Source organism: Camelus ferus, chromosome 16, assembly GCF_009834535.1.
Source record: "Camelus ferus isolate YT-003-E chromosome 16, BCGSAC_Cfer_1.0, whole genome shotgun sequence".
Taxonomy (NCBI): domain Eukaryota; kingdom Metazoa; phylum Chordata; class Mammalia; order Artiodactyla; family Camelidae; genus Camelus; species Camelus ferus.
The window spans coordinates 4537584-4550497 of NC_045711.1; the positions used below are offsets into that span (position 1 = coordinate 4537584).

The following is a 12914-nucleotide window of genomic DNA, read 5'->3' on the forward strand; positions in this document are numbered from 1 at the left end:
GAAGGAATTCACTAGCACTTTGAGCTTTCAAGTCTTGGATTATGCCACCGTGTAGCAGTGGGTCATGATGTAAAAACTGTATTTCCTTAAATATGTCTTATCTCTAACCAAGCAGCTTGAATTCTTAATGAATACTGAAGAAAAAAATCATTTCCTTCAGTAAGCCAGTCAATAGAATTTTTCAGAGATTGTTTTTTAATACCAAAAACACAAAAAGTAAACATAGGTTGTATGTAGTTGTGCAACAATACTGTTCCCTCCCAAAAAAGCTTGATTTGCATAGTTATTTTTAGTCTAAGACTATAAATTTTTTAAAGAGTAGAAAAAAAAATCAGGGGTAATATAAACCATGAGACAGAAAATAATTTAAGGTAGAAGTTCCAGCAACATACATGTCCCTTTAAAGGAATTTTTTTTTTCACTTCTGCTGAAGTTATTTTAAAATGACCACAACAGTTTTTGGATTTGCCCTTACACAGTTTATAAATTTGGACACAAATATTCTAAATGGCTGCTTACCCAAAATGGGCAGAGCTATTTTCGATGGATTGTTCATATCTGAACAAACAACACTTTTCTTATGTTTCAGAAATATTTATGTAATTTTAAAAAATAGGATAGAGTTCAGCTTTAAATATTTGAAGGTTGCTTGTTTAGACTGGAAAACTGATATAGAAATGACCAGCCTAAAAGGAATTAGTATGTATGTATATACATATATATATAATTTTCCTATATATTATACACTGATATATGATTGGAATCTTCAAAAAAAATAAAATACATCAAAGAAGTTAGAAGTTTGTCAGTCAGTTTTTAGGCTGTCTTTTTTCATTTATAAATGACACAAAAATAATACTGCTACTACTCTTTACACAAATTTAAGATGGAAATATTTTCAACAGAATAAGACACCACAATGAAGGCTTCATGAATAATTTATTCCATTTGAAGTTTTGTTTTTTTGTTTTTGTTTTTTTTAAAAAGTATAAACCTTTTCATTTCCTCAATCACAATGTGTACAACTCAGTGTTATGGCATTCGGCAGCAATAGTGTTTGTTCCTTATTCTTTTTTCTGTCATGTTAAAAAAAAAAAAAAGCAATTGGACCATATTAAATGTCACTGTTAAACAACAACTTTAAAACGCCCCTTCATAAAGTGACCAAGCTATTTTGAGATAGTTGATGCTGACATGTCCAGTAATGACATTACAATTTGTAGTTTAAACTCACTAACTTTAAGGTCCACAGATCCAGTTGACTCTGAAAACTAAAGCTATTTTAAAACTTCATGAATACAACAACCTGAGGAGTATTTTAGGTCCCAAATCCAGTTTTTAAATTAATACTCCAAAAAAAAAAAAAGAAAAAAGAAAAAGAAAACACATATATAAAGATTTAAACCACAGTTCTGGGCCCATTTAATACACCAAGAAAAACTGAAAGGTTAGGATTTCTAGCTGATTTTTTTGAGGGGTGGGAGAGACAAAAAAAAAAAAGTTATGTCAAAAACATTTTTACTTAGTTTAGACAAACTAAAATCTTAAGAGGAAACCCAGACCAAAACATCATTCATGCAACATTAAATGTATTAATAGATTGATATGCGATGCCATAGTGGATGAGTAGCAAATTATATGATGCAACAGCATTTAAAAACTTCCTTTTAATGTATTCAATTTGAACATTTTAAATAATGCAACATAGTATTTTGATATTACAGTATTAACATAGTGCTTGATTAAAGATCTGCAAATCTTTGTAGTAACACATTAAGTTAAAAAATTACCTCAGAAGGTAAATATGAAGACGAAAGGAGAATATTTTAATACAGTAATCTGTGCCATACTGACAATTGAGTACGAATACAGCTGAGGATAGTTGACTAAGTAGTAAGAGCTTAATTTTAGTGGTTTAAGAAAAGTTTAGAAAGATTTAAAAATTACAGCTACTTTAAAATTTAAGGATTACATATAAGTACACTTGGTGGCCTTCTGGCCAAACAATAAGGTGTACAGAAATTTATTCATACAGTGTTAATTCACAGTCCTGATAACTGAATGGCTTGCATAAGAAAGGTATGGCTAGATGTTTCTCACTGGCTGGAAGCAGACATTATATAACTAATTTTAAAATGCCAAAATACTGAACTTCCACCCTGCTTTGTAATGGGTAACTGCACAAAAAACAGACATTAGCACTGTAACAAAGAAGTCAAAGTGTTGGTGATCAACTGGTATAAAGTATATTATTTTGCTTACCTATTTAAACAAAACAAAAGTACCCATACTTGTCTGTGACAGTACATTAGTAAGTCAGATCCATCATCCCGCATGAAAGGCTTAATTTTTTTTGTTTCTGAAATAAGTCTCCTGACCTTTTCAAATGGCTATTTAATAATTTTCTATTTGAGTGTGAATTTATATATGAAGGGAAGGAAAAAAATGTTATCAGTAAATCCTGTATATTTGGGAACTATTCCCTGATTCCCAGATTAAAAGGAATTGTATAGTGGGTTCCTTCCATATGGCTCCATATAAAAGAAACTGTTGGAATAATTTTTTAAAATTCTGTTTTCAAACTGAGGTTTGGTTGCTACAGGCTAGTGATTTTAAACAACTGAGAATATAGCTTTTATTTCTAAAAGTCTCTATTGAGCTAAAGTATATAAAAAAGGATATTCTTTTTATAGAAATTCCAAATAAGCATCTTTCCCCTCAAATTTCAGACAAGCTTTTTTCTAAAATACAAAACAAAACATGCCAACATAATCTGTAGTGTGTTAGCATAATTTAAAAACAAATGCAGAGATGTGACCTTTAAATTTTAATTTCAAAACATTCTAACCACTGGGATTGCATTGTAATTTTGAAGAAATGATTGAAAACCTTTGTCACTAATTGTGTTTTCTTTATAGGAAAAACAAGACTTACTAATGTTTTAATATACAATTTGAATAAGTTATATTGTTCTTAAGAAAGTGGTATTTAAGCATATAGTATTTACAAAACAAGTTTCAGTAAAACAAAACAAAACATACCAAATTACAGTTTTGTAAATACAATCGATTTTGTCCTTGTAGAGAATTAGTGAACATACAAATTTGGAATTTTGCTAGACTGCTTCCAAGAAAGATAGGTAGACTTGGCGACTGTGAATTCAAGTCAGCAATACAGGTAGAAGGCTAACTTGGACTCTCTTGTGAGCAGCACTGTAGAAAGGATTTTTTTTAAGGGGGTAAAGCCTGCGTAAAAGCAGTTATCTTGGCATGTGCAAACAAGAAGGGGGAAAGCTGTACTGAAGGAAGGGGTGAATTAAAGTCCCTAGAATTCAAGTCCCTTCTTTAGGGAGGTGAGAACCTCCTTGGCATATGCCCTGCCTTAATCTGAGCTGTGTTATAGAAAAGAACAGACTCTGGTGTTTGGGACTGCCATCTCCAAACCAAGAAAATTAAATAAATAAAAAAGGCAAAAGGTAACAGGTTAAGTTTAGAAAATGGTTCTTTAACTAGTGGAATAGTCTGAATACCAGAATTCACTGAGAATCTATTTACACCACAGTTTGATTGCACACACACACACCCATACATATGCATACTCTCACACACATTCCCAATCTTTAATTAAAAAAAAAAAAAAGCCAAACAATCAAGAGTGACTGCTTTTAAAAATAATTTGTAAAATGCCTAGAGCTGGGCTAAATTTCAACCTTATAGCAGATCCTGAAGATAATTTTCATAATTAATAATATTCCCATGCCTAGATGTGCCACTGTTAAAACAAACAAAAAAATTTAAGCATGTAACATTAAACACCAAAATTAGTTTAAGCATTCAGTAGCAAATGTTTTTCTTGTAAAACTAAGTTTCTTTCACTGGAAATGGCCTGAAATATTAGTCATAGCCCTAAACCATAGTACAAAATATAACTGAAGAATTCTCATTTTATTCTAAGTTAAACCACCTAACAATATCACTTGTATATTGCCATCATGTAATCCTGTAAAGGTGTGATTGATATATAAAATGTTGTAAGACCCGGTACCTTTTCAATTTATAAACACAGTGAACTTCATTACTGTACATGTACTCTGCAACTACAGCTTAGCTGTAAATCCTCCACACACAATGGTATGGACATTATTCCCCCTCTATCCCCATTAAACTGTACATCAAGACAATACAAATTTACTGTCCCACCCACCCCCTTACAAAAAAATAATACTCTAAAAGCAACCCTACTGCAACTTTTTAATTAAGACGATTACATATATTTTAGACCAATTGCTTTAAAGCAAGAAGGCAGTATAAACCTTCTAGGAAAATTTTTATAAAAGAGGTTAAGAAATATAAGACAATTTGTACATTTAAAAACTTACAATAAATAAGAGATGCAGGCATTTTTGAATACTAGATACTATAATCCAATACAAGAACATCTTGATGTTCTGAAGCCATATGTTGAAATTCATTGTTCCTCATGTTTCCTTCTCCATGCTTTTAATATTCATTTAACATGACTGGGTACTATGGCTCATTACTTTTCACAAATACTGTGACTGGGAAAAAAAAAGGTTAATTTTGCTACGAAAATGTTATAATACGTTTTTGTATGATCAGTCATCATCCTGAAGAGTTCAGTATAGTCAGTGGAAAAAAAACAGGGTTGTAGCCCCTCCCCTCAAGTCAAAACAATATTTGTTGAAGTAATAAGAATCAGACCCCATCACAAATGACTTTCACTGAGAAGATAATTGTAATGTAATCTTGCAGCGAAATGTCTTTTTTCCTTGTTCTTTTCTTGGACAGTTCCATCTAATGAAGATCACAGCATATTCATAATAAAGTTATATAACTGATTCAGCACCACAAAATGAATTGGGAGACATGAGCGTCTGTCCTGGATTGCAGGGTCACAGGTTAGCCAGGAGAGTGCATTGTACTGTTCCAAAACAAACCTGAAAAGCAAGTAAACTGTGTAAGTCAGGTATTTACGTACACTGTAGATTTTGGAAGCAATTTCCAATTATGGTATCTAAGATTCAAAGTCACTATAAAGGAAAAAAGATGGTAGAAGGTATGTAACAGAGAGTCCTTGGGGAAATTAAAGAAAACTGTTTTCATAAAAATTGTTCCCAAAAGTAGATTATACATGTTTGAAAGAAAAACACCCATTCTGAATGATATAATTCATCTAGAGATCCAAGGGTATACAACAGTCAGCTATTGCCAAAACTGAGAAAAAATAAGGATCAACATTGTATTCTTTCAGAGTTGCAATGGTGAATCCTTAACGATAAAAAGAGGTGTACCTGAGGACATCTGAAGTCTGATTTGAGTCAAGTGGGTGGGAGTGTTTACTGTGAAGCAGCTCGTCAGATTGCACTGAAGGCACGTGGAGGTGCAAAGAGGCCTAAAAAAATAATAGGTAATCAGTCAACCAAATGGAAAAAGATCTGTTGGTTTTACCTTATTCTCCCAAGGTCTCTTCCTCGATGAAATACATTTTAGACCTATGTAATGAATGGGAGCCACTATAAACATGACTGTTCTTCTTGTTTAATTCATTACATAAGTAATTTTTAAGTGCATAACTTATATTCTTACTTACTTTTGTTCAGCTTTATTGTTTTTGAGACCACGTAATAATCCTAAAAAAAGGATTTGTAGCTATTTTCTAAGTGCAACCTGCCTAGATGTGTAAAGTAAATGCTTAAGAAAGCACTAAAAAGCCAGAATACAGTGCCTAGGTTACACAGACAGAGACTGTGCAGATGCACCCAGGTCTGGCGCTGAGGAAAGTAACAGGAGTCAAGCATATGTAAATATCTTACTTAGAAAGCTACAAATCTTAAACAAAGCTACCTCTGGTGAAATTTTGAGCATGCTAAGTAATACAGCGCCTTCTTCTGCCCTCCCAATTTCATAATGAGAGCTTAGTAACAAGTGGCACACCCATTTAGGTAACAGCAGTGAAGAGTGACACAAAGAAGTGTGGTTCTCTTCTTCATGTTTCAATTAAAGAAAGTGAATCATTTAGTTTTTAAGTCAATATATATATATAAGTGTTAAAAAACCTATGGCAAGATGGTGGTACTGAGTGCAGAAACTCTTGTTAGATCTCATTTTTTTAATTTGGGGAAGGAGGTAATTAGCTTGATTTATTTTTAGAGGAGGTACTGGGGATTGAACCTAGGACCTCTTGCATGCTAATCATGCACTCTACCACTTGAGCTGTACCTTCCCCCCAGATCTCATTCTTTATAATGTAAAAGGTACTATTTTATATTTAGGTGCTGTCTCCTCTACAATTATAATATATGTATAAACTCTTGTGTTACATATTAAGAAATATAACCAAAAATATATGTTTCAACTGCCTATACACCCTTGATTTATGAGTTATAAGCCAAAGTCTCATATGGCAGATCACTACAAATTAAATGAATGTAATCAGTACCAGTGCTCTAATTTCAATGATAAAAAGATTTTTTAATTATCTAGGTAATAATGTACTATTTTTCCAAGCAAAGAGAAACAAGCCAGATGGTTTTATTGCCTATGGTATAGAAATAAAATGGGATGTATGAAAACAAAAGGTGAATAAAATTATGGTAAGTTATGCCTTACCTGGTAATTCAGACCAGAAGTCCTAATCTTGTTACACTGTATCTGAGGGTGAATGCCCACTTTACACTATCCTCTCTGCAAATAAATATTGAGTAGAAAAGAATCTGGATAGTCCCTCGGACTTTTTGTAAGGTGGTGTTTCTTTAAAAAATGTTCTGTGAAACACTAAGGTCATGAACTATTAATAGGTGTTACACAATCCTTTTCTTGTGTATTAAAGTAAGTTTGGGAAATGGTACATAAACAATGTTATTTGCTGCTGTTTTTCAGATTTTTGAATGTGCACGCATGTAACAACAAAATGGGGGCCGAAAGCACATGAAGCACTTCCCAAAGAACCATCTTGTAGAAACTCCAAAGACTACTACTATTATGCAGAAACTCCTTTGGAAATATGTTCTTGTAATGAGATCTGTATAGACCATTGCACATATATTGGAAGGGGGAAAAAAGTCATATGCTGAAGCTATTACCTTGGCTGACACTCTCTAAATATATTACCTCATTAATAGTCAATTCAGATCAACAGCTCTTGTATTCTTCATGAATGTGCTACAGAAGTTCATTGCTTAATCTCAAGTGTCACTGACTCAATGGTATGTGAGCCAAGGCAATCAGGATAATGGCAGAGGCTTAAAAGATAGCAGTAAGCTGTTGGTTCTAGTACCCACTAAAATATAACCCTAAAATACTAAATTATACCATCCAACTTTTACCCTACAAATAAAAATCAGTTGGCAAGTTGTTAAGTTAGCATGATTTATAGCATAAATCAGTCAACTTCTGGTGGATCTGCGTAAGAATAAGTGAAACTAGATCTGAATTTATTATTTTGAAATAGTAGTAGCAGCAGCAACAAATTCTAGATAGGGCTTTCACATCTCATTTTCCCTAAATTTTATGATTTATCTCAACCTTGTTATATCACTTGCTAATGATTCTGTTTTGATAAAGTCACTATGGGTTTGAGAATCTTATTACTTGAAAATCACTCAGTAGCTTTAACACAACAATTTACACAAAGTTAGAAAGCTTTTTAAAGGAGGTAGTAAATGTATCTAAATATCAAGCACTCTTACAAAGAGTATGACTCCTCTAATTCCCAAAATGAGGGACCATAGGACTGCAGTATGATGTAATTCAAAGAATAACATTACATAATCATTACAAGATATCAGTTTTAATCTTGAGTATACTACCAATTTATGACTTTCGACAAATGAATTTTTCTAAACTTCTAATATGCTCAGCTAGAAAATGAAAATGTCATATTAAAGGTAATACAAGGTTTCTCCCAGCTCTAAACTTCTATATGTGCAGCTGAAAATAAGAGCAAGAGTCCCAACAATTTGATTTAAAGTTAGTTAAAAGTTTAAACTTAATATGAATTTAAAAATTAAAGTTGTTTCATAATTATTCTCTTTGTGATCTTGTCTAGTGAGTTATATGTGGCAATGCATTTAAGACCTCAGTCAAAAGCTGTAAGATTCTATATTTCTTATGACTTAAGCCATCAATCAGCATTACTTAGGAAGTGGCAAAAAAAAAAAAAAAAAAGAAAGAAAGAAATACCTTAAGAAAAAGAGGACACTGATATTGTGCTTGAGGACATGCTGACCAGAACCAGTCAGGTAACGGACCCGCTTTGGCAGTTGATACAAAGTAACCAAGGGCCAATGGTTGCTGAAGAATATAAGTTACTTCATCATGAGATTCTGTTGAAAGTAGCCGATCAGTACCCTGACCCTTAGAAAGACAAATTAAAAGTGTGTTAGTGCATTTGATATACCCAGGCACTAGCTATAAATACAGAATGGTTTATGGCAAACAGTCATTATCTTATGACTTCAATTTTTAAAAGTACTGAAGGATATTGAAAAGAATCAATTGCTTTGTATCATAACCAATAATAGCATTAAGTCTTAAGAGTTGCATGAGGAAATGAATGTACCAACTATTTAACAAGTTTGTATTACTATGTCAAGCCCAAGTTCAGTGCGTGTGTGTGCTAACCATTGTAGCTGACAAAAAAAACAAAAAATGTTTAATGAAATCTGTAACTTATTTCCTAATACTCCTTCAATTAATTCCTGACTGTCACACTCCAATCCAAAAGTGGATTAAATTTAGCTTTATTCATTTAGAGCAGCCTAAAAAATGCAGTTAATAGTGTTTTAGAAAGCATTATGGCATCATGAAAAGACAACTATTAAGTGATGCTCATTTCCTTCAGATTATTTATTAAAGTAGTAAGATTACTGGTGCTTTTCCTTATATGATTTTCCCCCTCAATAATCTCATTTCTTTCCAGTTTAAAAAAAAGAAGGAAAAGATGCAAGGTAAGGTTGGACAAAGATCCTTCTTTATTTTAAAAAGGCAGGTTCTAAATGTACATATAATAATCAAATAAACACTACATAAAATTTCATTCAAAAAATGTTGTTCAAATGAAGCCCAATTAGTTTTGAGTTCAAATAGAAGGAACAAGACAGCCTGCTTCCGTAACTTCTGAAACTACAGGGAGGGTGGGGGAAGAAAGGTGGTGGTGGCCTTATGAGAAAATTACTATTTCCTTTATGTTCCTTTTCACAGCCCTGATATGAATGCCAGCTCTTAGAGCAATATACTGATTATCAGATAATCTAATCCTGTACCTGAGTAGAGGGAATGGTGAAGAGGCAGGAAAACTACAAAAGAAGGACTAATGCCAGGTAATTCAGAAAATACAAAGAGAAAGCAGAACCTAGAGATCTTCTTAATAATGTGCAATTCAAAATACTGATGTCTACTGTTGCTCTTTCTGATTTTCAAGGAAAAAGGTGTTCTATTTCATACATAAGTCCATTACTAAATTAACAAATGACATTTAGATAAACTAAACTTTTATAACAGGGTTACCTTGCCAGCATCACCTCCATGGGGGTAATGAGATCCTGGAGAATGTACAGGAGACCCCGTTGGAGATGCAGGAAGAATATTAATGATATCAGGGTCAAGATCATCTCCTGTATCTAATAAATCAAAGAGACCTATTCCATCTGCTCCATCTATAGAGGAGGAAAAAAAAATATTCCATTTCTCATATCTCATGGTCATTTACAGGAAATGGTTAAAACAATAAACTTTAACCCAAAATGAGTTAATTTAATCAACATCTACTGAGTGTATACCATGTGCCAAGTACTGTGCTAGGAGGCAAATAATCAATTATACATAAATAAACATGCAGGAGCCTGAATAATCCCTCCACCAAAAATGTCCACATCCTAATCCCAGGAACCTGTGAGTATGTTACCATAGAGAATTTTGCAGGTGTGATCAAGCCAAGGACCTTAAAATGGGGGAGATTATTCAAGATTATCCAGGTGGGTCCAGTGTAATCACACAGGTCCTAATAAGAGGGAGGGAGAACGGTTAGAGTCAGTGACAAGACATGAGTACACTAAACTGCTGACACTGGAGGTGGGAGAAGGGGCCATAGCAAGAGATGTATGTGGTCTCTAGAAGCTGGCAAAGGGAAGGAAATAGATTCTCCCTTAGAGTCTCTAGAAAGAATAACCCTGCAGACACCTTGACTTTATAGTCCAGTAAGACTGATTTTGGATTTCTGAACTCCAGAACTGTTAAGATAATAAATGTGTGTTGTTTTAAGCCACTAAGCATGTAGTAATTTGTTAGAGCAGTAACAGGAAACATACAAATACTGCAAATGAAAATGTATTTAAAATGAGACTATTCGTGACTAATTCCCTAATTCTTTATTATTAAGTAAAATATTCAAGTTACTGTGTAACACACTAAAAGAGAATAATTAATACCCGTACTTGTGCCTTTATTAGAGATGTGCCGTTTTCTACAATAACTCAGAGAAACAATAGGATATCACTTATTTTCTCTTCTAGTAAAATGCAATCTGTAAGTTCATCTAGAAAAGTTATGTCCCTCCTCTGGCAATTTGTAGATTACTGTATTATTTTGGCAAATCAAAATAGAAAGGAATATAAAATGATCTGCAAAGTTTAGGTACAAGTAACTCAACAGCATATGCAGAAACCTGTACAAATATTTTATGATCAAAGTTGCCTTTTAAAATAAGTAAACACATAAAATAATTCATAGCACCAGCTCTGATATCAGCAAAGTATAAGAATGGTTGTACTGTTGCCACTGTAACAAATTACCACAAACTTGTTGATTTGAAACAACATACATTATTCTCTGACAGTTCTGGAGGCCAGAAGTCCCAAATCAGATTTATTGAGTTGAAAACGAAGAGCTAGTCATTAGGCCAAAAATCAAGGTACTGGCAAGGCTATGCTCTCTCTGGAGGCTCAAGGGGAAATCTGTTTCCTTGTCTTTGCCAGCAGCTAGAACTGTAATCCTTGCCTCATGACCTCTTCTTCAAAGTCATCAGCATAGTCATTTCTCTCTGACTTTGCTTCCCTCTGTTTCCATCACATGGCCTTCTCCTCTTCTGTGTCTAGTCCAACTTCCCTTTGTCTCCCTCTTATAAGGACACAGATGATAGCATAACCTGGCATAACCCAGGATAATCACTCCATCTCAGGATCCTTAACTTCATCACAAATGCAAAGGTTTTTTTGGTTTTGCTTTTGCCATATAAGGCAACACTCACAGGTTTCAGGAACGTTCACAGGACATAGATGTTTTGGGAGTCATTACTCAGCCTGTAATCAACCACAATCATCAAGGTTTATTTTAAATTTGCAAACCTTTATGAACAATTCACCTACCATTGTTGGGATTGAAAGCTAAGTCCAAATTTTCAGTGGTATAAGTAGCTGAAGCTACTTGCACAGAAGCAGAAGTAGGGAACACAAGTATATGAGTACATGATGTATCCTGTGGGGTATTTAGCTGAGACGTCTGCATGTTTAGAGTCGTGCTTCTTCCGAATACAGAACCAGTTGACACAGAATCTGAAAAGAAGATGAAAGGTATTTTTTTCTTTTAATAAATGAGGAATCGATTTTACATAATACTTAGAAACTTAAATGCATAAAGAATTAAATCTGATATAAACTAAAGATAGCTAACCTGGCATAATAACAAAAGAGCCTTGGGGTTCCATTGCTACCAAGCAAGCACTGAGAATGCTGGGAGAGTCGGCAGCAGATATACCACACATTCTACACATGTCTTTAAGCCTTTTACTTAGAGACTGCAAGTTTCGACGACTCAGCAAACAGCTCCAATCTGTGGGTACCAACAGTTTAAAAAAAAAAATCCAAAGTAACAGCATTGTTAACACCCTGTAGAACCAAAGTTAAAACAAAATGGTTTTAAAATTAATATAGTCCTCAAATAAGTAAAAAATCTCTTATTGCTGATGTTACTCAAAATCCTTTATCCCCCTAACTTTAATGTATGTCAGTATCAATTAGTATCTGTTGAACAAAGAATGATTTGAATAAAAAGCAGAAAGGAGAAAAAAATGGAGGATGACAAATAGGATTGATAAGTAAACACTGATACAAAGTTGTAATATGTTCTTTTAAAATCTGAATTAAGCCATTTGTAGCCTAGACGTATGTGGTTCCTCTTTAAAAACAAAACAAAATTCTAGTTTTTTTTAGAACCTTTGCATTTTATTCAGTACCTATAGCTAGCTGTGATCTGGATATAGTACATGAATTAACAGAAGACAGAAATTTAAGAATTAAATAATAAAAGTACAATTTTACCTTTCAATTCTCCATGACCAATTCTTCCTAGACGGCCAATTACAACTCTCCAGGGTAATGAACTCATTTGTACAAGTCCTAAGCACCACTCCCAAAGTTTCTGTAGACCTAATCTTCTAGCAGATCCTTTTTTCCGACGAGCCCTATTATTTGGAATAGAGACAGTCATAAATATGTCTAAAATTCATATAATGACATTCAAAAGAGCTCAAATTTGTGAAAAACTGGTTCCTTCATTTTAATGCTTGCTATATTTTACACAAGTCCTAAGCAAGAATATTTATAAAATCACAGGTTTGGCATGCTAGTTCGCACTTTTTAAAAATACAAGTTAAAATATATACTTAAAAAATTGTCCACAAACCACCAAAATTCACCAGAGACACTGTTCTACACCAGAGATTGGCAAACTTTTTCTTTAAATGGCCAACAGTGTAAGCCTTGCAGGATTATCAAGAATTCTTCAACAATTCAATTCTGCTGCTGCAGCATGAAAGCAGCCATAGACAAGAGGTAAACAAATGAGCGTGGCCATATTTGGCCCATGGGTTGTAGTATGCCAACCCTTGCTCTATGCTTT

At 33.6% G+C, this 12914-nt stretch overlaps 1 protein-coding gene across 2 annotated transcripts in view; it reads right to left on the bottom strand.

Moving 5' to 3' along the window:
* Nucleotides 1–920: 920 nt before the first annotated feature.
* Nucleotides 921–12914, bottom strand: part of MED13 (mediator complex subunit 13) — an 84561-nt gene continuing 72567 nt past the window's right edge. Inside the window, exons 24-30 of one of the 2 annotated variants that reach the window (XM_032498372.1) lie at nucleotides 12335–12477; nucleotides 11688–11846; nucleotides 11384–11569; nucleotides 9528–9676; nucleotides 8202–8375; nucleotides 5312–5412; nucleotides 921–4957 (exon numbers count right to left, since the gene is read on the bottom strand). In XM_032498372.1, coding sequence (XP_032354263.1) covers nucleotides 4825–4957; nucleotides 5312–5412; nucleotides 8202–8375; nucleotides 9528–9676; nucleotides 11384–11569; nucleotides 11688–11846; nucleotides 12335–12477 — 1045 coding nt within the window. In that variant the 3' untranslated portion in view covers nucleotides 921–4824. Of the gene's footprint in view, nucleotides 4958–5311; nucleotides 5413–8201; nucleotides 8376–9527; nucleotides 9677–11383; nucleotides 11570–11687; nucleotides 11903–12334; nucleotides 12478–12914 lie in introns of those variants that run through there. The other variant, XM_032498373.1, reaches the window with a different exon arrangement.